Consider the following 26,701-nt stretch of genomic DNA (forward strand, 5'->3'; position numbering starts at 1 on the left):
TAAAATCTCTCTGAAGTACTGCATAAAGGAATTTCAGATCAGTATGTTCTGCACTGGCATCTTAACCCTTCTTTATGGAGTTACATTTCTAAGGTCCATTTTCTTGCTGTAGAAATTGTCCAAGAAAAAATTAAAAATATAAATAAAGATAAAATGTTGTGGTTTTCCTCAGGACAAATGTATTAGTATTAAAGAATCAGAATAGCTGAGGTTAGAAGAGTCCTTCGGAAATCATCTAGTCCAGCCCTCCTGGAGAAATTTACTCAGGGCCATGTCCGGTCAGGTTTGGAGTATCTCCAAGGATGGAAGGTTCCATAACCTCTGTGGGCTACCTTTCCCCATGTCTGACACCCCTCACAGGAAAAGTGTTTTATTATGTGTTGTGGTTTGAACCCAGCTGGCATCCAAACACCACACAGCCACTCACTCACCATCCCCCCCACCCAGGGTGTGGGGGAGGGAATTGGAGGGGGTAAAGGCAGATTCATGGATTGAAATAAAAACAGTTTAATAGTTGTAGTAAAATAAAACAATAATAGAAAGTACAAAAAGGTAATGCACAATGTGATTGTTCACCGCCCACTGACGGATACCCAGCCCATTCCTGGCTAGTGATCCCAAAATACCAAGATATTGCAATCGCAATTCTAGAAGTGAGAGAACACCCCCTCCTTCCCAGCCACCCCTCCTTTATATACTGAGCATGACGTTACATGATGTGGAATATTGCACTGGCTAATCTGGGTCTGGTGCTGTGGCCGTGCTCCCTCCTAGCTTCTTGTATACCTGCACACAGGCAGGACCCAGGGAGTTGGAGAATCCTTTGATAGTTTAACAACAACTGAAAACATCAGTGTATTATCAGTATTATTTTCATACCAAATCCTATACTGAATCCAAAACACAGCACTATCCTAGATACTAAGAAGAAAAATAAATTTTATCCCATCTGAAACCAGGACATTATGTTTAAGTTGGATGTCCTGTATTTCGATGTATATCCATTTTCTCTCAATCTGTCCCAGCACCACTGAGAAGAGCCTGGCTCTGTTGTCCATACTCCCCACCATTAGGTTTTCATATGCATTACTAAGTTCCCCCTAAGCCTTCTCCTGAGGCTGAACAGTTTCATCTCTCTCAGCCTGTCCTTGCACATTAGATGCTTCAAACCCTTGATTCTATTAGTGGCCTATCACTGGATTTGCCCCAGTATGCCCATGTCTTTCTTGTACTTGGGAACATACAAATGGACCAAATATTCCAGATATGATCATTTCAACTTGTACTATTTTGATCACTGAGCTTAATTGCAGAATATAACCTCTAGAATTTTTTTCATACACGTGACCCTGGATCGTGTACAAAATAAACAGTTATCATGTTTCTGATATTCAGATTCAGAAGAAAAATCTTGAGAATGAGTCTGAGACTCTATTATCTAAGGAAGAAGGAGAGAAAACAGAAGAAGAAATGGCTGATGGTAGTGCATCTTACTGCCTGATTGGAAGTCTGAGCTCTCAGTATGGTGGAGACACATCTATCCTATACCACCAATGGGACTTGCACACCAGGGAGCAGAAAGTCAATCAAATAGTATTACTGAAGGTGATATCTTCTTAAATTTGTATTACTGTAGCAATGCTGTCATATCTGGTGATTCTCACAGCAGTCACAACCACTGTTAGATATGGGACATACTGACAATGGAGAGTTGCACAGGTCTCTGAGTTACTGAGGTGAAAGCTGCTAAATGCACATAGGGCAGTAGAGCACCATGTGGATTTCCAGCTTGAGTCTGGAAGAAAATACGCTTTTATAAAACTTGTTGCCCAATTTGAGGGTATCTGTATGTGCTCACTGGTGCTTCAGTTTAAGAGTTTGTATAGCCAAAGCTAGCTTGCACATTTCAGCATGCCCTGTGAAAACATGACTTCTTTCCCTATTATTTGCTGGTGAATGAAAGAGCAGCTGGATTCTCACATCGTTTCCTTTCTCTCCAGTCTTACCATCCCTTCATTTGGAGTCTTGAGTGTTTCTGTTATTTATTATTCATTACTGTCAGACTCTCCTACTTCTCTTACCCTGGCCAGTTTATTAAGTAGTGAACATGCTACAGAACAGGCTTCTTAGGAAGATGATCTACAAGGGTAGATGTGGTTAAACTACTATAAAGCATCGCCTCCTCAGAGCTCCTTAAGGCTATAAATGGTATCAGAGCTCCATGATTATGCATTGTAACACATAAAATCTAGTAGATACACAAGTGTTTAAAGTAGATGGGGAAGAAACACGAGGAGCACTTTTAGATGTAAACTTGTATGTAGCAAGTTCTTTCTACTGTATGGCATTAAAGACATATATTATATAAGTGTAGATATATCTTTGGTTTTCTTGGCCAACGCCGCGAGCTTGCTGAGAGCTAGATGGCTGACTAGACATTGAGCACAGCCTTTTTTCTCCCAGAAACATTGTACTTTATCTGCCATCCTGCCTTATTACATCCTAACTTCCTATTGTTTTAGAAATCAACAAAATAATCATGGACACAAATATTTATTGTAATGCAAATTGCAATCAGCTAAGCATCTCAAAATGTGAAGTTTATTGATAGAACTGAAATCCTTCTCATGTTTCATTTTAGTAAATTGACACAGTATGAAAGACACATGGTTTTCTCTCATAATATTCTACTTTTCTTTGTTAAGATCAATTATTTAGGCTAAAGGAAGAATTTATCCACTAAGAACACATGCTTTTTAAAATCATTATAAGGTCTCAGGTGTGCTAAAAAAGTTAGCTTCCAATGTTTGTTTATTTAGTGGGCACATTTTACTTACATATATCAGACAGAAAGTCACATGAAAGCATATTGAAACTGCAGGTTGCATCACTTAAAAATGACAAAAGTATGTCCGTAACTCTGACTCCCTGTGATTTACAATGCCTAGATTCACAGGTCATGATTTTTTTTTTCTTTGAGGCTCCTTCTTCTTTCAGCTGAAGAGTGCAAAAATCAGCAAGTAGAAGACAGCCTAATTTTTTGTCTAGTTTTGGCAGCAGTATGTTTCTTTCAGAATCTTTGTCAGATTTCAAGTATAAGTAGAAGAAAAGGAATAAAAATTTCTAGGAAAAAAAAAGAGACTGATAATTTGCCCACCCCTCTTTAACAAAGCTTGAGCTCTGCCCTTATGATTTTCACAAAAAGACTTTACCAGTTTATCTCCCTGTCATACATACAAATACACACATTTATGATTCTGATGGCTTGAGGAGTGGTATATAAGCATGGATGGATGTGACCTGTGCAGTATTGCTGTTTCCTTTTTTGGTATTTCAGGACATCATTTACAAAGTGAAAACTGCTTTTAATAAGGAATTTGACATAGTTGCACGACAAAAGGAGCAGGAGATAGCACGAGTAAGAGAAAGAAATGTGAGGATCCAAGAAATCTTGGCGCAACTTGACCTCCAAGTGGAAGTGTGGGAGCCAGCTCTTACAGATGATGAGATACCAGAGCAAGCGCTCACTGTTCAGGACTCAGAGGTGTCTGAAAAATAAATGTTTCTCTTACACCCATTCATATACAGTTCTCTAATTCTTCTCATTTCCAGACATTGTGTCAGTACTGAAAAGCCTTAAAACAGATGTGTCTGTGTATTTAAAATGATGTTTTTGACTCTTTTGCTTCCCTTCCCTTTTTAGGGAAAAAGCTCTTAATAAGTCAATCTGAAATGAATAAAATGTATACAATCTTAATTTATTGCTGTTAAAAGTTTTTAGTTGTCCATAAGTTAGGTAGAAATTCCTCCTGTTCCTGACTATAAGATTCAAACAAGGCTTGTGGGGATTACTTCCATAGATAGGGTTTCTTTGTTTTCTGTGAGCACCATTTTGAAACTAAGTAGTTTCAAACTAGAGTATCTAGCAATAAGAATTAATATTACACCATCTTTCCAAATGTTCTTAGTCCACATGTGATCACGTTTGGAGAACAGAACCTTCATATGAACCTCATTTTCTTCCTTCAGATTAAAGTTGAAAAATACTTTACTCAACAAGAGAGAGAGGAAGCAGAGATGCTGGCTAAGCTTGAAATGGAAAGACGCCTTACTGCTATGGTACTTAACGTGGTATCCTTTTTACTGAATAGGCCTTTGTGTCTAGTTAGGCTTATTTAGTTAATGCTGCACTGGAATATTCCAGTAACGTATATGGGAGAATAAATTTAAAATGATAGGTAATAATGTATGCCTTTACCTCTTACTAGTGTTTACAACCAGAACTACATAGACCAGCTGGGAGAAGAAAAGACTTATTGTTAGGTTCAGAGTTTTTAAAAATGTACTTAGTGGCAATTAAAAATACTACATCAGGTGACTGGGGACTAGATAAATTTCTAAATGCATGCTACTGCTCAATCAAGAGCTTTGTGCTTGATATGTGTTTGTTGATAGAGCGACCTCTGTTCTTCAGAGATCACACTAGAAGATCATAATGCTTCCCTCTGGCTTTAAAATGCACGTGGAAAGCCTAAGATGGCTCTGGCCCCAAGGGATATACACAATAAGACAGTGACACTACAACTTCCTTCATCCTAGCCTGCCAACTGGCCAGTAGTCCACGCCTCTGTATTCTTTCCAAAACTGTCAGAATGGCAGTTTTAGTAAGTTATCTGGTATATGAACATATGTCCACAATCACCATATTTCACATGAATCATCAAAGACCATTAACCTCCTAGTGACACACAGTATAATCGTATGGGTGATCTAGAGGTGAACTACCCTATTATCATTCCCAAAGCTTCCAATTACTACACGTCCTTTTGTACCCTAAAATATTTTTTGTGGTCATTCCCAGGACAATGAAAGACTGCGTGCTCTTAATGACATGATGGGTGGAGTGCTAGAAGTCAAAAAGGAAGACATCTTGAAAGTGGTGAGCTGCATTTCTGCCAGATCATTTTAGTAGCTTGTGCGCTTTTAAGGAAATGTGAAGTTCAGCTAGCAAATATTTCCAACCTACGTGACAGAAGACAGACGGAGAATTGTAGAATTTCATTATGTCTAGATAGACTACATAGGAGACCATACACTGAGCTCAAAAGAGTCCACAGGATTCTAGTGCCCGCATATGATTTACCCATCAACACCTGTCCCTTTCACAGTGGAATACTATAAAAATATAATCTAGTATTACCATTAGAACATCTGTATTGCTGGGAGAAGGGTCTATTATCCATGGCTGTGGTCTTACAGAAGATCACTGTGTTCCACTTAACTCAGCAAATATAGATAGTATAGTAGTAGAGGAAGGAAGGAATGTGAAGGAGTGTCACAGAAAAAAGATAGGGCAGACCCAAGCACTCTCCCTGGAATTGATCTGTTTTGGAAAATTAGGACTCCACTTAGAAGTATACATTAGCATGGAGTTAGATTTGGGGTTCTGAAACAGAAAATGTGGTGTATCTTGTACTGACAGTAGTATGTTTGAATACAAAATACTTGTATTTTACAAGATCCAGTAGTGAATTCATGTAAGCAAGTGAGAGAGAATAGTGCTATATATATACACACACACACCAAAACTACTGGTGCAAGTAACAGACCAGAGAAATAGAATATATATGTTACTTAGACTTAAGTACCTTAACCTTACTTACCACTAAGAAATACCTTTAATTAAATTTGATGCATGCTGTAGTTTGTTAGTGTGCTGATGGAGACTTGATACTGCTTTTGAAGCATATTTGTCTTTAATACTTCCAGGATATTCCTCCACCTCCTTTTATATCCAAGCCTGAGCATGTTTGGAATGATGAAGAAAAGAAAATATTTAGAGAACATGAGCAAAAAGTCAAGCAGCTGAATGAAGAAAAAGAAAAGTACAGAAGGGTAAATTAAAAAGAGAAAAGGAGTGGTTTTGTTCACAGTGCTCATGACCAAAGCTTCTGATCTTTCTCAGGAGCTACATCTAAAAATGAATACTAAGAAATAGAATAAATGAAGAACAAATGAAGAACAAAGACCATGTGGCATATTAAATAAGTTCTAGCTTAGACACTAAAACAAGGCAATCTCTACTTATACCAATTAATACATGTCAAAACTTGTGATACCTAACAAAACGTACCTTTCCTTCACAAATGTACCAGTATTGCTAAAATGTTTTTTTCAGGTTCAATTCCCAGGGTTGCTGATGCCATACACAAATAATACAGTTATATTTATCCTTCAAAGTGGTATTTGGACAACATAACTTGGTAGCCTGGCAGCACTCTCCTTACAAACAAGTAATTTCTGGGACCTTTTGGCTAAAGATTAGTTACATGTTGTGCATTCTGCAGCATCTGATACACTATATCAGAGCTTCTTTGTTCATCCAGATGTAATGTTGCTGCTACTGTCCTTCCCTTCCCCAGGCACTGGAAAATGAATTGAAGAAACTTAAAGCTTCCATCCAGGAAACAACACAAAAATTTGATGAGACTGTGTGCAAACTCTCTGAAAAGAAAGTGAAATTAGAGATGGTCATCTATCAGGTATCGCAGAGTATATTAATTTTTCATCTCTGCCTCTGTGCAGCAGGAAAGTTAATATTTTTTTATTACAATAATTTCACAGGAAGAACTCAAAATAGTCAATCTCATTTATGCTTTAATGTTGGATGAAGAATTGGACACTAGAGAAGCTGGACTTCATCAATTCCTTATGAAGAAGGAGAAAGAAAAAGTATGTTATCATTTGAAATGCTGTTCTTAGGAAAAGTGTAATATTTACAATACAGTTTTTTGTGAAGATTGCTCTTTCTAAATCAAAGTTTTGCCTTAAAATATTTTCTGACAATTTACAGTACAAGTACTTACTACCCACAGTAATAATTTTGAGTGCTGGTTCAGATTCCTGTGTTCTGTCAATACTTGTGTGTCTCAGGTGATCTAAGTGGTGGTAGTCTGCATGTTGGTTCTGGCTCTTGGGACAGTATTAACCCCTTTGCCCACTTTGTCTTCATGGAGCTGTTCCTGTGTCCATAGATAATATACTAATGCCCCCCCATGTCAGATCTCCTACTAGACCTGTACAGACCTCTGTGTTTGGATCTGCAAGCCGCCATTTGTATGTGAGCTACAGAGAGAGTTTCCGAAGTAGGTATCTAGCCCCTGACACTGAATAGGCTGAACTAGTTTTAGAATTATCCGAGGCCAAGTGTATCCCAGTTTACATTTTTCAAAATACATCTTCTTCTAAAAAATTTTCTATCTGTTCCCATTGGTATATCTTTTGGTCCATGCAAACTGTCAAATACAACAGAACAGTCTACCCAGCAGAGTATAAGCATTTAACAGGCTTGATAAAACAGCTGAGCTTACTCTCCTGATATGGAGCAGAACTATGTCATGACAACAGGGAAACTGCATTCTAAAGTGAAGAATGCTCCACTGAACAGCATTTGAGAATTTTTGATTGCTCTTACCTGTGATGACATGAAAAGGAAACCTCTATTCAAGTGAAAACAAGTATCAACATAGTTCCTTACATTCAAAGTTTAAAAGGACAACTTGAAAGCATTTTTATAAGATATTTCTTACCCAAATTTCTTACTTTTTTAAGCAGTGGAGTAGTTTAATTTCGCACCTGCTCACCTTTTAGCAGTATCTACAAGTAACCCCCTGAAGAAGCCATTATATTATTAGTAAAAATAGCTTACAAGGTTTTCTCTAGAAAGAAGAAAGCGTCAGCTTCATCAGTGCATATGAATGGCCATTCAGTGCTTCTGCTGGCTGAGTTTCATTCCTGAAATCTTTTGGGTTTGCTATAGGTCAAGACAGCAAGAACAATCCAGACGACCAAAAATAAAATTGAGGCTTACACAGACACCTATGAAAATGCAATAGTTGAAGAGAAGGTGAGACTCTCAACAAATACAAGGAGGTTGAGAAATTAAAATGTTAATGCTGTGTCTTGATAATGGACATGCTTCACTATAAGCATGGGATAAGTTCTGGTCAACTTGCTGATCACTGAAATTAAGCACTAAAGGAGAACATGTGCATAGAATAATTTATTAAATAGTCCAGATTCCCATGATGCTTGGGAGCACTTTGAAGAGCACCATATTCTGTATTTCTAAAATATGGGCAGGTTGATTTTTTTTTTTTTTCAATAACATTGTTGTAACAAGAAAGCTTTCTGTTTCCCTCCTAGAATCTGGAACATGGTTTTACAAAGGAGTTTGCTGATGTACCTGCCAATCTTCTTGATGAACTTTTCCAACTTTACAAACATCGACCACAGTAAGATCCCCCCTGATTCCATCTGTTTAAGTACTAATATTTCTTGTGAGTCAAGAATAAGAATGCTCTTCCAATAGTCTAAATTATTTTGACAATCAATAGACTGCCTGATTTTTATTGGAGTTAACAATGTTTGATTTCCTATCATACTAATGATTGGTATTTTGAGCACTTACATTTCCTATTCACTCCACACTATTTTAAATGCAATCTAAATAATCATCAGGTCTCAAAAACGTCTATTCTTATTTTGTCTAAGATGCAGTCTTACCTCTTTACTTTTTGCAAGAGATTGAGGGTATGATACATTCTTAGTTGTTTGTGAGCTTCTGTTATGCAAGAGAAAATAAAAATACTGTATGTACTGTGTATGTGCACTAGGACTGCAATGACAGAAATGCTCCTTGGCACAGCTAATCCGTATGGGGAATGTTCACGCTCAGCTGAAGATTACAAAGGTGCACTTACACTTTTAATGAAAGCCCTGGATGAACTGGATAGACCTGAGCACAGGCCTAGCGGCTTAGATCTGTCTATATGGGAACGTTTTTGTCTAGCTAGGCGAAATAAACTGGAGACCGAGGAGCTGGTATGTAAAATTCTTTATTTTGCCAGTATACTTGATATTTTCAGGTCTTAAATGCCTTAAATGACTTCAAGTGTAGGGTCAGGCTAGTGGTGAAATGACAATGCAGCATACAGAAACTGCCTTTGAGTTTGAAAGTTGCTTCTGGCCACATTAAATTCAGAATAGAAATGTCATGAAGGGAAACCAGCTCTAGTTCTTCTTCAGAGGAAAAATTAGCATATTAATGTTGATGGATTTGTTCAGAATGATTGTGACTTTGATACGGTTTCATTAAAAGAAAAAGATCATTTTTCCTTTTCTCTGTCCATACCAAAAAAATGTCAAGGTATTTGATTTCCATCATCTGTTGGAGTTCGTTCTCTGCCATCAGCATTCCACATTTGTGCCCATGCATTCCCATATTTTTCTAGAACATCAAGAGCCATTCTTAACAAAGGGTGTTGCTGGAAAGCTCTAGCAACCTGTATGTTCCGTTTAAAAGCATGAAATCTGAATTATCCAGAGACAGAGACCTTTGACCAAAAGAGAATGAAATATGATTTCCCTTCACGTGAATAAACTATGCATAAATGAATAAATAATTTTCTGAGCAGAGTGTTAAGGATTTTAACCTCTATGTCTCGTGCTCTATGGGGATTCTCAGAATAGCAGGCTGCATATTTATACATACATATGTCTTAAGAATTTGTCATCTCTGTTCTTGAAGACGCTTGCCCTGACATACTGACAAAGTTGAAAAAGTTCAGAATGCCATGATGTTGCTTGCTTAGGTGAAATGGAAGGCCCACACACTGAGAGAGATGCAGGCCTTTCTCCACAGAAGAATGGATGACAATGAGGAGATTAAGTCAGAAATAGAAGACATTTTCCAAGAACTCACTTGGTAATTTTGTTTCTTTTCCTATGTTCAGCTACATTTTAATGCTCCACCAACACAGAACCAAAAGTTACACACAGAATTATACAGCTGTGTTCTCCAACACTCTTTTATCTAGGATTCATCTAAGAGACCTGCAGTACTTCTGAAGTGAGGTGTGATTGCAGCACATGTGAGCAGGCCAAACCAGTCTTAATCTACCATCTTAAGTAACAACATCAGTAAGGATGGCAGCATGGTCTTAAATGCAAACTGACTGCCCCAAAAGCTAAAAGAATTCATACAGTGCATCCCCCAAAGCCTTCAAGGCCATATATGTGCCCAATAGCTCAGTTAAATGTTGCTCATGTAGGCCTAAAATACAGTGGATCATTCCTAATTGCAATATGCCACATGGCACCTGATCTCACTGAGCTGCTTGGAACTGCAATATTTATTTTTTTCATGTACACGACATAGTTTTGACGTTCACTGTCATTCAGGAACAAACCCCAGGGTAAATTATGTAAGAAAACAGGGCTGGCTGGGAGTGTCCTCCATTTCCTTTTCAATTGTTAAGATTTCTGTTCAGTAACAACACTTTCTCTCAGAACATCTGCTAGAGTATGTTAAACCGAATCCAGTGGTTGAAAATTCATGTATGGAAATAAGTTGAAAATTCTGTAGTCCCTCTGGGAGCAAATAGAAGACCAGCTGTCAAAGAGTAACCCCTATGTGAACATACCATTTACCAGTAATAAATACATTCATTTTCTGAATCATGAGGGGGGGGTTATATAATCCTGTTGAAATCACTAAACATTTTGTTTTCTGCCATTTTAGGCTGCAGGAGGAGAAGATGAAACTTGAATTGAATTTGACTATCCAGTTTTTGCTAAAACAAGGACAGGTGGAATTGGAAAGTACTGAGATCCCAGACTACAGTGATGCCATTCTCATTAATAAGAGCATTATTGAAGAACTGAATTGCTCTATCATGGTAATTTACATTATCCAAAGCAAATTTAAGCTTTTTAAACAAAGTTATTGTCCTTCAAGGGCTCTGTTTTTTCTCCAGTTTGACATCTAGTTTCAGTTCATTACTACGCACCCACAGGCTCAATTGTAATCTAGAAGCTATTATGTCTCTTATCATGATGTAAAGATTGCAATACAGACTACTTTCTTGATAATTTGATCAATACAATTCAGGTCAATGAAATGGCAACAGTTTTTAGACACACCATCACTTACACACATGCCGTAAATAGAAAATGCTAACGTTCTCAGCATCAGGCTGAAAATTCCCTCAAGGCAAACTTATAGTCGTTTTAAGAAAGGTTTGAACAGTAGCTTACATTAAGATTTAAAAAATTAATACATTTTTTTAATGTAAGGTGAAATTGGTGATCATACTTAAAACAGTTTTTCATACTCTCATTAAATGCTCTTTTAGGCATTCTAGCTGTACAAAAATTGCTTCATACTGCTATTGCACAAAGCCTTCAGTAACAACTGCAAAATATGTTATACAGAGCAAGCATGTATTTTGTAGAGCTAAAATGCCTTTGCATTATTATAAAATATAGAAAGATGGAGAAAGAGGTTAGTTGTAATTTTCTTCACCTCCCTCTATGATCCACATCTGTGGCACAGAGCATAAAAGGGAACAAAATTCCACAAAAGATAACAATTTGGAACAAAGTGTGGAAAGAGACTGAGTATAGCATGTTTTCCTTACTAAAATTATAATTAGGAAGCTTGCCCCTCTTGTTGCAAATAATTATTCCATAATCTGTAAAGTGTGTTAATTAAGATTAATCTATTTTTTCAGGCTGAAGGAGAAAAAAAAATTGCTAGCATGGTGGAATGTAAAGATTTTTCTAAAGGTATATTTCAGCTGGAATGGGAACACAAGAAAATGAGAATGCAGATAGAAGATCTGAAACAGAAGGCTCGGGATATTGTAGCACTACCTATTTCAAAAGATCGTCAGCTAGTGAGTTACTGTCTCATATTTTGACTGCAGAAAATCTTGCTGCCTATACCTCTAAGATCATTTATACCTCCTAAGTCTCTTATTACTACAGAGAAACCTGATGCCTAATAGGTCAAAAATTCAGCTTTCAAAAGGAAGTTTTACTTTTGAGATTGATCAGTGATTAAGTTCTTTGGGATCTTCAGTTATAAATGAAGGCAAAATGAGCCTTAACTCTTAGCATTTCAGAACTAGAACTGAGAGAAAGGAATCAGGATTTTGCTGCCACAACCAACAGATCTTTTAAATCAAGCACTGTAACTTCCTTTTAAGTGAAAGGTCTGAGGTGCCCCCATCTGGTATCTCACTGAAATACTGTAACTTTTGCTCAGTATACAAAGATGGAACGTTCCTGCAGGAGCCTCACTGAGCTCCGCTCACTGCCATTTGTTGGCCCAACAGCAGAACTGTTTGCCGTGCCTGGCAGGCAAGAGGCAGCAGCTGGCCAGCGAGTCAGCACCTACATAGCTTTGAACAAGCCCAGCTGACAGGCCAGAAAACACAGAAAGTTTGTGGGAGAGAGCCAAGGATATCAGTGGGAGAAGAGAGGAGGAAGAAAGGTTCTAGGGGAAGACTGAGGGTATTGCAGTGTGGTATGTAGAGGACTACAGGAAAAGCTGATAGTTTTGTGGCGATAAGGTGGGGGGCGTAAAGGTTTGGAGTAAGGGATGTCAGAGGATAGGTAGGCTGGAGATATTGCAGTGGGGAGAGCTATAAAGCACAAAGAAAATAAAAAATGTTGAACAGGTAAGGATATTACAATTCAATCAAAAGATTAAAAGAAAATCCAAAACGTGTTTTGCACAGGCTTCATTTGTATTGCTGCTTTCCAAACTGTGCTCACTTCTGAATCACAGCCAAGGGACTTCCATAACTAACAGCAACAAAACAGCTTTCCAAAGAGGCGATGTGACAGCACACTGAAAAGTTCTTGCCACAAATTTATCACCAGTGTTGCCATTAGCGCAAACTTCATTTAAACTGAGAACTACTGCCCTTCAGAGAGAGAGTTAGACTTGCCCATAGTAAAGGCATATACCAGTTTAATCAGAATTTGAATGCTCTGAGGGGCTTGACTTGACTTCACTTTTTGAGTAGAAATGTGGGGTTACAGAGACCCCAACAACAGGAACAGAAAGAAAGATGGCTTAGATAAATGTGTGCAGGCAAGGACCTGAGAACACCTGGAATGAGGGCTATTAATAAAGCAGTGAGTGAAAGCAGTTTGGTGCTGTAGGCACCCCTGCCGGGTCTTTCCTGTTTCTCCTCTTCTAATTAGAGTAATCCACAAAATTCTACCTGTCACTTTGGTGGGACAGTACACTGGAAGGATGAATCCACATCTACAGGAACCTGTCTACTGCCCGTTATGGGTCGTACAGCCTGTTTTACCATTTGTCATTTGACAAAGATATTTTAGTAGCAGTTTGCCCAAGAAAAAATCTTTAATCAATTCTCTAAAACCTGAATTACTATGCAGATATTAGAACAACTAAAGAATTACTAGGAAGCCACCTGACAGAAAATAATAACTTTCTTCTCTGGCCTAAAGACAGACTGTATAGCACTTTGGCCTCCAGCTGCGTTAGCTCAGACTAGCTGATAAGCAAAAGTAGCGCTTGTGTTATTTGACAACCTCACAACAAATTTCCTTGGTCTTTTTTTTGTATTAACATATAATAGATAACATTCTTCTTAACAGCTATACAGTCTAGTATTCACATAGCATGCAAGAAAATCTTTACAATGTCCACTTATGATCACTAGTAAGCCTTTCCACTGTGCAGAATTTTATGGTTTTGAGTTTACAGAAGTGTGTAATTGTTCAGAACAAACAGGCTTAGTAAGATGGTTTCTATCTGGTTTTAATTCTTCAGTTCCTAACTGTGCTGAACTATGACAGCCACGTTGCCCACAAAATTTCAGTGATGGAACAGACTCTTGGCACCATGGATAAGGTAATCCTAAGTGAACCACCACGTGAGACATCATTAGTTTAAATGCAACTCCACTCCTTTGTTAGCAAGAGGTGTTTGTGAGGAATAAATGCAACTGATGAATGCTAACTCAAGGACTGTTGGAGCATAGCCATAACAGCACGTACAGATTAATATATATATATCCACATATTTATTCATCTGGCTTTCAGTAGTTTCTTCAACTGGTGCTGAGCTGTCTACAGCAGCAGTTCTCTAAGGTCTTTGGAAACAGTCATCATACATGGATTGCTGCATAGATCAACCCTACAGAGAGAAATCTACTTGCTCTGTTACTGAAATTGAATACTTACTATACTGAACATCTGAATGCTTATCACTTCTTACACAGCATTGCCTATAAAAATCACTCTTCCATTTCTAATGAAGCATTCTTCCAGTCTTCACTGCTTAATGTTTCTCTCCAGGAGCACCAGCCTGTTCATAATATCACGACAACCCTATATTCAAAATGACACACAACAATCTGATTTGCTGGCTTCCTCATCTATTTCAACATTCAAATTATTATTATCCTTGTTTTTAAGTGATGCCACTGGATTTTCTCCAGGTTGCTCTAGCTGGCATCAGCCTTCTCTTCAACCTTTAGTATTTATCTTGTCCCTTTACAGCCCATCCAACAGCTTCAGCACAACCCTTTCTTCAGCAGCTCATAGCAGCCAAGAGCATACTCAACTCAATGATTTAATTGACTTCCTTTCCTCCCTTTGCCTTTCAAGTTTTATCATTGATATATCTCTCTCCCTGACCCATACCTCTTCGCTCCTTCTCTGCTCCTTATATCAGAACTCCATAAAGCATACTCAAATACAGTGTGTGTGAAAGACACTATATGAAGTAAAGCCAGAATGTGCTACTAGTCAAATCAAAGTACATGAAAGTTTATTGAGCTATAATGCAGTGCTTAAGATTATACGTTTCCATCATAAATTTGTCTAAACAGCTTTTGTACAATCTCATCTATTTGCTTTATTCATTTGGAAATGGATAGCTGCACAAGAAGAATGTGAAAAACCGTCAGAAAAGAATTAAAGAGTTGGAGGAGTGCATCAGTTTAAAAGAGCAAGCCAACTACAAGCTCAGCCTGGAGCTGAAAGAAATGCTTATCTCTGTTTCAGAAAGGAGGCATATCTTTGAGACAGCTGGTGAGTCACAGTAATGCACTTTAAATCACAAGCAAAGAATATTCAGAAAATATCTCCAAGGCTCGATGGCCCTGTTCTCCATCAGCATCAGCTAAGGGGCAAGGAGCACCTATTTATTACTGTATGTGCACAATTAGCAGTGCCCTTTCTAGCAGAACAGTTTAACGTTGTTTACTTGAGAGCATACCTAGAGATTGTTGGTCTTGTAACCAAAGCTAATTGACTAAATTGCTGAAACTATTTAAGTCAAAATATTATAGTCATTAGGCAATATGCTTTCATTCTTTCTCTGAAGTGTTCAACCCAGTTCTTTCCACCCACTCAAGGGAACAGAGGAAGGACCATGAAGCTGAGAAGGGTATTCACTATTAGGAAAACTGTAGAGGTTTTACTAGTGGAAAAGTTTTCAAAACAGTGGGTACTTGCTTGAAACTAAAGGATGCGTTCCCAGTACCTTTTTGAATTTTTTTACTTTATTCAGTACTATAAAGACTCTTAAACCCAACTGTGAGCCTTTTTTTAAAATGCTTGCCTATTTTATACAGAACTTGGAATAACCCCAGGACAGGTCCAGTATAGACTATGCATCCCCTGCAAGTACAGGCTAACCCTTACATTTTGTTTTATGCAGACACAGAGCATGTTTCTGAAAAGATTGCAAAGCGGCGTTACCAAGAGATTTTGAAGCAGAAACACCTACGGGGTCTCGTAAAGGAACAGGAAGAAGAGTTTGCAATTCTTCAGACAGAAGTTGAAAGACTGAGATCAAGAACATTCCCTGTTCTTTAAGGATCACAGACCACGTAGATGTATAATACCATGGTCTGGTCCAAGAAAAAGAGCTTGGACATCTACCTTTTCTCACTGAACTTTTCTTTCTACAAACAATCTCTTCTGTAATTTCTTTAAAAATAACTTCAGTTTGAAAGATGCATGTTTGTCTGGTTTGTACATTTTATACCTAGTCTTATCCCCACTGTATTTCATCTCATAAGATTTATTTCTGCTGTTTTGATTATATAAAGCATATAGCCTATTACAGAAAACAAAGGGTACAAGAAATTGTAGACCAACAGAAGAGCAGGCATATTTGTATATCCTTAGTCTGCAATATGCAAGCATAGAACATTTTCAATGCAAAGTAGTGCAAGCAGTCTATGAGTTTGTATCTGCTAAAATTCATGTCTGTGGCTTTGACTTAATTTTGCTTTTTAAAATATATTTACACCTGTGTTGGCACAGGTGTAGGTCACTGAGAAGATATGCTTCAGCATGACTCTATGTGCAACCTGGCCCAGTCCCGAAAGCTGCTGCTGCTTATGACAACATAATTAGCCACAGCCACCAGTAACTGTGGCTGCTGCCACTGGCAGAATCACAAGAAAACCAGGTTTGGAAGCATCTGGCCTCCTGAAAGAGTTGCTGCTGTCTCCCACCCCTTCACATTGATATGCATTATATTCTCGTGCCAGATCTCTTCAAGACAGATAAGATAAAGAACACTTGGTAAAATTACCAGTTACTTGGAGACTGATCTACCTACTCAGGCATCCTCATCCATTTTTATTTCCCTTCTCCATGGTGTGTGTCAATTCTTCTTCTCCTTTCATAAATTCATATAAAATCTAAACTCATTCCATTACAAAAGCATTAATAGCTTTGATACCTTAACAAAATTCTACACTTGTAAGGAAAACTACTGCTGTTGTGATCTTGTACACCACCTCCTTTTTTGCTTTACCATCCTTAATTGGGGTCCGTAAGGATTCTAAGTACTCCTCCATTCTTATTGCAAGATTTTTTTCTTCTGTTAAAACTTCCGTAGAAGCAGTATAAAACCAAATTTGCCAAGGATCTTGAAGAGAAACCACCCCTTCACCAGGCACCATCATCATTTTTTACTAAACCAGAGGCAGAATAAATAGCGTCTTAATACTCAAAATGTGATTAGCAATAACAGTTGTTCTTCATTAATTCTCTGTGAACAGCAACAACTGGTATTTTTAAGAGCAAATAGTGGGTATAGATTTAAGTCTATTGAGTCCTTATCATTGTTAAAAGGGTCTGTACAATCTTTGATTTTCTTTCCTAGAGATGTAAGAAATTACTCCCTTATTAAGGAAACAGGAAATGCCACCTGCAAACAAAACAGTTAAGGTACAACCAAGAAGGAATGACTGCATATAAAACAGTTTTCATGATGGGGAGAGGTGTATGTATTGTTATGGTTGACAAACAGTGATTTTAAGGAGAATAAAAGCAGACAGAAGTCACCACGCTATATGCATAGACCATGATGAGTAAATAAACAATTTCAAGGAAAGATAAAAAAAATTTTAAAAAGACATTTATAGGAGGATAAGTGAAATGCTTAAGTTTTATTCAGCTTTATGATGCTATATTTGAAGCACTCCCATTAGACAAGGCCTTGGTTTTCTTATTTATTTGAAGAGAGAAAACACCTTGGCTCTCACATGAAGTAGTAGAGTAGACAGATGTTAGTTGCAATTTTCTTGCGTACCCTTCTATCATCTCAGGCTGCTACAGAATGTTTAAGAGACAGCTTCCCTGAAGACAAATGTCTGGACCACTATCTGAAAATAACTGCATTATGGCCCATTTCCCTCAGTAATAAAGCTATTGAAAACATCTCATTGCAGCATCAGGATATTAACAACATGAAAATTAGTTATCTTTACTTAACTCACAAAATGCTGTTATTAACTGACAGCAGAAAGACATTTGTAAAATGGGGATGTGTCTGTGAACAAAGAACTGCACTCTTCTCCGTCTGAATATCAACATAAATGACAAATAGAGTTCATTATTTCAAGACGAGTAACCATGCAAAGACTAATCAAAGAATGGACTGCCTTCTACCTGTTAAAGTAGGACTTGATTTAATCTTATTAAATAACAACTTACCGATCAAGTTAAGCCAGGTTTTCCAAAACTGCATGAGTTCAATCTTTTCCATTAGGTAATGCCTTTTACAGTGCCTGCTGTACATAGCTTCACAAATACCTCCTGAGAAAACCTCCTAACCTCAAAGCATGAAGTCCACCGTCTGATCAACACTTCGGTGATCAGAATTCATTCAGTCTTTTCTGCTTTTGTGTGCATGTAATTGAAAGCTTTGCACCTGCAGATTATGCATCTACAAAATCTTCTTCTGCTCTGCTGTAGTGCAATAACTGGTCTTCTAATCCAAAACTATCTATCAGCTGAGTGAGACTCACTTTCTTGCCATCTGCAGAAAAGGCTGACTGTAGTTCATACAGCATCAGCTGGGTGCTACTTCTCCATTTCACTATCAAAGCCTGCAGTTCAGACAGGTTGTTCTGAAACAAAACAAATTTTGTTATTTGCTGAAACATGGGGGGTTTTGATAACCTGCAGATCCATTTTTATAAAATGCCTTAAACTGAGACAATACACAAACACTAAAAAAAAAAAAGTGAGTCAGTATTGTTGCTTAAATTAATAAATAAGGATTACACTATGAATTCCACATCAAAGAATGACTTGAGTGCTTTTTCAGAGGTTCGTCTTACCTTAGATCGATACATCTTAACCAGCTTAAGCCTTCGAAGCAGTTCTTCCTTCTCTTGTACTTGTTTCACCAGTCTTACTTTTTCTTCCAGGGACTGCTGCTGACTAACATCAACCTGTAGCACATCAGAATTCTCTGCTGATACACAGAGACCACTCTCCTGTAAGGGACTTTTGAAACATGCATGTCCAGTGCTGCTTCCTTCTGGACTTTCAGAACCATCTTGTAATCTGGAACAATCTGTACTTGTCTTTGGCAGGCAACCTTTGTCAACATGAGAACAGTCTTTTTCTTCAGTGTCTACTTTGAGCCGCTTTGCCACTGTAAAATTAGCATTAAATGAACGTCTTGTTTTCCTTAATCGCTCCCTCAAAGCTGCACTCATTGGCTAAAAAAGAATTGAACAAAACAAAAAAAACAGAAGGATCAGAATAATCTGATTTTTGATCAAATTTCAAATAACTGTTTATCCTGGTTATTATTTACACAGAATGTGTCATACATGTAAATATCATTGTGAAGCCAGACTTCCTAATTCTCTCTACAGCTTTCACAAACTTGAACAAAATTAACTTCCTCCTTTCACATGTATTTGCACGCACAGCTGAAAGATATGGAAAGATGTACCTCTGCATTTTCTAGGAACAAATCCTGTGTTCTACTGAAGCAAACTTACTCCTCTAGTCTTCGTGCATAAGATATACAGCATATTTCAACTTGGCTAATTTTATTCCACCAAGTTCAATTTCCCCCTCTAGTTTAATGGAGATAAGGGTTGGGGTTTTTTTCTGTTCCATCCCACCACATACACACTTTCTGTATTAGCACCAGTTTAAAGCATCCATATTTTACTTGAGAGTATTAGAAATCACCTATACAATTTTGGCTTGTTCATGCTTAGATGGTTATCAGTGAAGGACTCAAAAGTGATTTTTTTTCTTCTTCAAAATAAGTTAACAGGTTTTTTTTTTTATAATCCGTGTCTAACATTTTGACCTGTGAAAATATACTAAAATATGGAAGAGAAGGATCAGTTAAGGAACACTTGCAAACTAGCCCTATCCTGCATGGGTCCAGATGTTTTAGTATTTAAAGGGTAGCTACAAAGAAGATAGACTCCCTTTTTTACAAGAAGTCACATGGAAAAGACGAGAGCTAATGGGTATAAGTTATTCCTGGGGAGATTCCAACTGGACATAAGAGGAAAATTTTTCACAATGAGAACAATCAGCCACTGAAATAATCTCCCCAATTAAGTGGTGGATTCCCCAACACTGGACACTTTTAAGATTCAGCTGGACTGGGTGGTGGGCCATCCTGTCTAGACCGGACTTTTGCTAAGAAAGGTTGAACCAGATGATCCTTCCAACCTGGTATTCTGTGATTCTATGTAGAGCATGACAGCATCACCATAATGCATGCTAGGATGAACACTAGAGATCAGCATTATGGAGCATACACAAGCTGAAATCAGTGTACTTTGTTCAAGTGCAAGCAGAAGTCACAGGAAGTCATTCTGCATACACAGTAACCCAGAACACTAGGATTTGAGAAAACACAAAACAAAACCCAAAACTCCGCCACAAACCCTAAATAGTATATAAATATATTAGTATGGCATTTGGGTTATACTGCTCTATCACTTTGTATTCACAGCAAACAGCTGCATACCCAGAGCAAAATATACCAAGGACATTCCTTACCTGGACAACCTTGTAGCTCTGGGTATAAGCTACCTACCTTTAGCCTTCCAGCAAACAGTATTTCAGTGACTTCCAACTACTTGATGACCTCACAAGCATTTTTGTTACTATGAAGAGTCACATTACTGGAAAAACAAATAAGTTTTCATACCTGTTTCCCTGAACTAGTCCCCTGTGGAGCTGCCGTCCCAGAAGCCTTTGGAGTACAGCACAAAGATGGCAATTTATCAAGCACTGGTTCTTCCATCTCGAGATGGATAGCAGTTTCTGTTAAAAGACGAAACGAATTATGTGTGTTGCCCTTTTCACCTGATTTCAATGAGCATGTGGCTGCAGAAATGAGTAAAAAGCTCTAATAAGAAATACTAAGGGTTATTTTTTTAATTGGTAAGTTAAAAGAAGGCATCTGCATAAGTTGCACAACTGTTTCATGGGCTAAGTAACATCTTGCTTTGTGAATGGCTTTTCTTCAAAAGGATGAATGACACTACTAACTGGTGTAAAGTATCTTACTGTGAATTTTGTGTGTTATTTTTCCCCTCAAAGCTCCACGAATTTTTTTTTTAACAATAAGTCCTAAAGGTATTCTCCATTACATTTTTTTTTTTTCTATCTGATACCCTCTTTCAAGTGTCAAAAGGAGTCAGACAACTCATGAAGCCACTGAACCCATTATAGTATGCTTATAAATCCATGGTCAGATCCTGCAACATCAAACTCATTAAAAAAGCTCACTCCAAACAAACTGTATTTTCTTAACCTGAATGACCCTCACTGCTTATCTAATTCAAATGAATAATCCTTACTAAGCCAGGTTGTGAAGAACCAGTCCTTTAATTGCATCCCAAGTAGTGATAAAAGGATTGTTGGGAGCCACAAGATTTTTATATGTATAAACAATCTTTTCTATAAAACAAAATAATTGGGCACCCAGATCTGTGAAAATAACCCACTGTCTCATTTGATCCTTCAGAGGATGCTGCTTTAAAAAGTAATTACTCACACAAGTAGAATTTTAGATTAAAAGTAAGCATCCCCAGTTTGCTCAGTAAAGAGCCTTAATTAAAATTATAGGTCATACCTCCCAGCATGTACCAACTTAAAATTGATTTGGCAATGTTTAACTTAGTTTAGCACTTGTGAACCACCTGCTAATGACCAAACTGCAGCTGGAAAATCAACACCTACACCTCTGTTTACCTGCAAATTGCAATTAGGAGTTCAAAACAGAAGCCTCTTAAAAATAAAATCCTGCAAACAAGTCACTAGATGACACAAGACTGGCATAAGGGGCTTCCTCTGCAGAGATGAAACATAGCAAAGCTTCTGCATGTGAAAGCTTTACAAACCCAGCAACCCTGGGCTCTACATGAAAGGACACAGGTCCTCATTTATCTTACAAGTCAGCATTCCCCCCAGTTGCTCAAAATTCAACATACAGTGTTCTATTAAAAAAACAAAACAAAACAAACAGATTTAAGTAAAGAAAGTCTAGTTAGTTTGATATTTTAGTAATCTATCAATTAAACAGGAAGCTCACAGCACCCATTAAATATTATGCAAGTTATCACTATTATGTCTTAACGTAAGCAAGAGCCTAAAAAAAGCTACATCATGCCTATGTATATAGTATGTCACAAACATGTAACAGATCTTACAAAGCAGCAAAATAATTTGAAGCCAAAGGGCTAGCTTCAACAGATTTGCTCAACTTAAAAAAAAAAATAAATCCTGTGACTGCCTTTACATTCTAATACAAATTATTTTTCTTCAAATAGCCATGACTACAATGAATACTTTTTCTGATGGTTCACTGTTACTTGATCTCAGCTTGGTAGCACATTCGTATAGATCTCCTGCACTCTTAAAACCCTTCCCCAAGATCTCAGACAAAGAATCCTTTACATTTTTCAAGCAGTGATGCTGTTTATCACACATAAAAATAATTCCGTGCAGAAAGTAAGGAAAACTTGGGCCAGGAGAGGAAAAGACAATTTCGCACTTCAGTACTTACTTGATTTTGCTCTCTGGGTAAGTCTCTGATACTACATGCCCCAGTTTGCCTGCTTATCACTACATTATGTAGCAGCACCCACTCCTTTTACATTCTCCTCGCACCAACTGAAGGCTTTGTTAACACTTAATAACAACTTTTCCCTGGCTACTTTTCCACTCTACAGCGAATCAGACAGCAGGCGCGGCAGCCCCGAGGCAGAGCCGGGGAGCCCTTTCTGAGGTGATGCACCCCAGAAACGGAGCACAACCACAGCCCAAGCCAGAGGCACCCGCTACCCTCAGGGAAAAGGACAGCGCAGCCTCAGGCCCTCCCCAGCGCCGCCGGCAGCCCCGCCGGGCCCGCGCTCCAACCGCCCGCTTCCGGGGGGAAGGGGCGGTGCCGGGGGGCTGTGCGCTTGCGCGCAGTGTGTAGCGGTGTGGGGCTGCGGGGCGGGAGGGCGCGCGAAGCGTGTTCCTGCAGTCGGGAGGGCGGGAAATGCGGGGTCGGACGCTGCTGCCGCAAAGGTGCTGGGCAGAGCAGGGATTGTGGAGCCCCCAGTACGGGGCATCCCTGGGGACCTAGTGCATAATTCTCTTGCTGTTGGGCATGCAAGGCCGTGCTGTGTCCCTTAGGCCAGCATGGGCCAGCCACCCCAAGGCCAGGTACCATCTCAGTGCAAGTGTCACTGTGCCAGAAAGGGGAGCTCCAGGCTCGTCATGGAGTGCTCCCCACCATGAGTGGCAAGGCAGGCCCCGGCACAGCGAAGGGGATCACAGCTCTCCACATCAACCCACCCATCACCTCTACTTCAGATACTATAACCTCACAGCGGCAGAAAAAACTACCCGAGGAACACACAGGGAGAAGTGCAATCTGAACAGTGCTGTCTTGGTTGTGAGGGCAGGAGGAAGAAGTGAAAATGAAGAAACTCAACTGGAAAAACAGACAGGTAGATTATGATGGTGAGAAGGAGCAGCCCCAGGTGTAGTTGGCAGTCACACAGTTCGGAACAGGATTAGAGTGCCCCGATGCTCAAAGGCGCTGCTGACGCAAGAATGAGTTTAAGTATCAGCAAACTTCCATGCTGCAAACCTTGCTTTTCCACGTGGATTTACATTTCTCAAAACTGATTTGTACAAAAGGCTTTTCCAATGTAACTGTCAGGACTGAGCAAATGAGCTGCGGGAGCTGTACTGGCGGCGGCTCCTCCAGCACGGCCCACAGACGCGCTGCTCCGTGCTGTGCACTGAGGCCTCACGCAGCTGTGCGGAGCGTTGCACGTGGAATACACGCACCCACATGCTCTCGCTAGATCATGCCCTTAAGTTCTGTAGCAGAAATGCATTAATTTCCTGCCTGGTTCCTCCTCAACAATGAAAGCTGAGGATGTTTGATTTTCTCTTCGTCTTGTGCTACTCTGACCTGTATTGAGAAAAGATACACTCTTGCACTGAGAGGTGAGTAAGCACTGAGTGTAGGTGTGATAATATATTGGCAGTTGCTGTGCTTTTGGCCGTAAGTATACACAGATTCACTCTTTTCAAATAGAATTTCACTGGGATGATGGCAACCTTTTTCTCTCCTACAGTAAAAAGTGTCAAAGCATTCAAACCCCATCTAGAACAAGTCACTTTGGGAGATCTGAGAACTTGGGGCCTTTAGAATACTCCTTGTGTAGAAGTTGACTATCTGTGGGTGAAATTTATTTAGAAATAATATTCTCAGTAGCAAATGTGAGAAGACTGTATGACTAAGTTGTATGATCTTTTATAACCATCTAGCAAAAAAACCTTGCACAATACCTCAAGTGTTGAGGAAGTTTGGAGGCATTTTTTAAACCTGCCCCCCCCCTTTTTTTTTTTAATACCTGCAGCTAATTTAATGTCATTAATATTTTAATTTTTTAATATGTTAGAAATGGACTCCTGAGTGCAACACTAAAAGTGCTAATAGAACTTCTGCTGCAAATTTATTAAGTGGGTTAGATCTCAAATACACCAGAGCTTTGAGATGGCACGTCTCCAAGTTCACAATGTATTTCCTTCTGTCTCAAGGATGGTCCCTGCTTTAAATTACTCATGCTCTGTTGTACAGACATGTTAACAGTTGAGTTGCACAAGAACAACAGAAAGTTTGAGATTTTAGATCATTTGCCAGCTGAGATTCCAGTAAGATTTTACAGGAACATAACATGTGAAAAAGTCATCCTGTGCATTATCATTGCTACTTTATTAGAGCAACGCCCACATGCCCTATCCCAAGTGAGGAGATTACAGACTGCTTGAGACTCTGAATATAGAAAGACAGTTCCACACATTGGGTTTATGAGTTTAATGTACTATGCATAGAGAAAAGGAAATATCAATATTCACTGATGGGTGATCACTCTAGGAAGATATGTTTCAGGTTGGTATTAAGTGTTTGGCTGTGTTTACCACATTTACCTATGGGTTTACTTGGTGTTTACACATAGTACTGCAAAAACATGACTTGTCGAATACCTGGCAGGAGGTCCCTATGGACCTGGGAACTACTGTCATCAGTCACTATGCAGTGACTATCCAGTACTTTTATTGCAGAGACCCAATAGTGACGGATATGTTATCCGCAACTTAATGATGGCAAACAGGAATCAGACTAAAACCTCTCTCTAAAAATGTGCGCATCTGTTTCCTTTGAGGAAAAGAGATTATCTATGGGTTATTGATACTGACATGTTTATGGCACACTGTAGAGTGTTTCTTATACTGTTCAGTTAAACTTACTGCTACGTGCACACAGCTAGCAAGGTCATTGCAATACAGTCTTTATTAAGCACTATAATGCTATTGTGTGATTATTTTTTTTTTATTCCTTTTGTGATCAGAATAGTTTGGGGTAAGCAAAATAAAATTAAAAAACGCATAGGAAATCGTGCACTGGGTAACAAAATGACTGAGTTCTATTTGCCGAACATACTGCTTCCCTTCAGAGAAACTTGTTTCCCCAAGGAACAAGAAGGAAAATGTGCTTCCTGGTTTTATTTTCCTTGGCGCTTCTGTGATGACATTTTAGTGATTGGATTGTTTTTTTTATTTTTTGTTTGTTTACACCACTTTGTCTGCACAATTGAAAGATATTCCCTATGTATCATCTCTTTCATTAATCATATATTACCAGAAGAGCACTAGGAGTCACACATCACCACTGACAGGACAAGAACATGTTATATTCCCCTATGGGCATCGTCTGTAGTAGCAAAGCCAAAGTGGAAAGTAATAGTAAAGGATACAGACTTTGGGTTTAGAGACTCCAGTTTGACCTTTATGGCTTTTTCTCTTCCAGAGTGCCAGGAGCATCACAAAACTTCCATTTAACAGCTGGGCACAACAGCCAGGCCTGTTCTCCCTAAACATTGCCAATGAGTAACTAAGATGTTAGTCAACATACTAAGTCTTAAAGCACATATGTGTTACCCCCTTCTCTCATTTTTCTGAAATCTGTTGATCTTATTTAAAGCCAAATGGTGTATCCTGATGCATGAAGTACACTCTGCACTGTCTGCATATTCTCTCTCGCCTGAGGCAGGAGGGTGGAGTGTTTTTATGTGTCTAACCACTAACTGCTGCAGAAATTTTTAAAATCCTACCCACTTCAGCATAGGCCTAGGGCTGTATTTTTGCTGGCTGCAATTTACTCCTAAGAAAAATGTTCTGACTTGCTTATAGCTGTGTAAATATATTGAGGGAAGGTCTTTATAGATCAGATTCCTGGAAGAAAACCAGTCTGCTACAACAAAAGCTGTCGTTGGGAGATAGATTCTGCTCTCATAATGGTGCAAGTGTCCGGTAATTACAGTGAAGTCACTAGAATGATATCAGCATGAAGCTAAAGCTAAAGCTAAAATTTTATTGCTTTTTCTGCTTTACATCTGGGGTTTGCTTCAACTATCCCTTATTTTTTACTTCAATTTTCAAAGTACCTGTCTTGAAAAGAAAAAATGACATAATTTATTGTAGCTGAAGGGCATTGCAATTTGCCATTACAAAAGATAATATAAGAGTCAGCTGAGATGGGCTTCCTAGTTCTCGCTGCTGGATGTGTAAATAGCCAAGTGGGTGAGGCACAGTGCTAATCAAAGGGAAAGGCATAAGACTGCCTCTTATTTTTGTGTCTGCTTGTGGGATTTTCTCTGAAATAGTCATGCCAAAAATTACAGTTTGAAGTCTTTACGAGACTGTTGCAGACAAATGAAACAATAAACAGACCTTCAATGTTCTTGTCTTTGCTGGAGAACTGATTGATCATTATTTTAAGAATGTTCAAGCCTTTTAAATCCAAGCCCTTGCCCAAACTAGTCCCTGGTACAGCTTTTGTCATCTGTGATGCTCTGAGCATATATTTGTGTTAAATGTTTTTGGATTGTAGTGGAGCTTGAAGAGTCATTTAATTTTCTAATATACTTAATACAAAAGTTTGTTTCATGCTGTGCACATGTGACTCTTAGGTTGCTCACATTTGTTTGTGCTACTGAAATTAGTGAAGCTGAAA

General features: G+C 38.6%; 2 protein-coding genes across 7 annotated transcripts in view; one reads left to right on the forward strand and one right to left on the reverse strand.

Annotated features, from left to right (window-relative positions):
* The window catches only part of CFAP43 (cilia and flagella associated protein 43), a 51,157-nt gene extending 32,507 nt beyond the window's left edge, over positions 1-18,650 (forward strand). For 4 of the 6 annotated variants that reach the window (XM_032988537.2, XM_042788467.1, XM_032988540.2 and 1 more), the window contains 16 exons: positions 1,396-1,605; positions 3,338-3,544; positions 4,030-4,119; positions 4,862-4,939; positions 5,770-5,895; positions 6,423-6,542; positions 6,625-6,732; positions 7,820-7,906; positions 8,206-8,294; positions 8,676-8,883; positions 9,654-9,766; positions 10,583-10,739; positions 11,574-11,738; positions 13,655-13,735; positions 14,766-14,919; positions 15,551-17,178. In XM_032988537.2, coding sequence (XP_032844428.2) covers positions 1,396-1,605; positions 3,338-3,544; positions 4,030-4,119; positions 4,862-4,939; positions 5,770-5,895; positions 6,423-6,542; positions 6,625-6,732; positions 7,820-7,906; positions 8,206-8,294; positions 8,676-8,883; positions 9,654-9,766; positions 10,583-10,739; positions 11,574-11,738; positions 13,655-13,735; positions 14,766-14,919; positions 15,551-15,708 — 2,151 coding nt within the window. In that variant the 3' untranslated portion in view covers positions 15,709-17,178. Of the gene's footprint in view, positions 1-1,395; positions 1,606-3,337; positions 3,545-4,029; positions 4,120-4,861; positions 4,940-5,769; positions 5,896-6,422; positions 6,543-6,624; positions 6,733-7,819; positions 7,907-8,205; positions 8,295-8,675; positions 8,884-9,653; positions 9,767-10,582; positions 10,740-11,573; positions 11,739-13,654; positions 13,736-14,765; positions 14,920-15,550; positions 17,179-18,563 lie in introns of those variants that run through there. The other 2 variants (XM_032988538.2, XM_032988539.2) reach the window with 2 other exon arrangements.
* On the reverse strand, positions 17,271-22,551 carry SFR1 (SWI5 dependent homologous recombination repair protein 1). The gene is made up of 4 exons (XM_032988544.2): positions 22,190-22,551; positions 20,327-20,442; positions 18,474-18,860; positions 17,271-18,260 (listed from the first exon to the last, which is right to left on the reverse strand). The coding sequence occupies exons 2-4, from the start codon at positions 20,420-20,422 to the stop codon at positions 18,069-18,071; spliced, it is 675 nt and encodes a 224-aa protein (XP_032844435.1). The 5' UTR covers positions 20,423-20,442; positions 22,190-22,551; the 3' UTR covers positions 17,271-18,068.
* Positions 22,552-26,701: the final 4,150 nt, after the last annotated feature.

This window comes from Tyto alba, unplaced genomic scaffold (assembly GCF_018691265.1).
Source record: "Tyto alba isolate M040663 unplaced genomic scaffold, T.alba_DEE_v4.0 Super-Scaffold_1, whole genome shotgun sequence".
NCBI classification, from domain to species: Eukaryota; Metazoa; Chordata; class Aves; order Strigiformes; family Tytonidae; genus Tyto; species Tyto alba.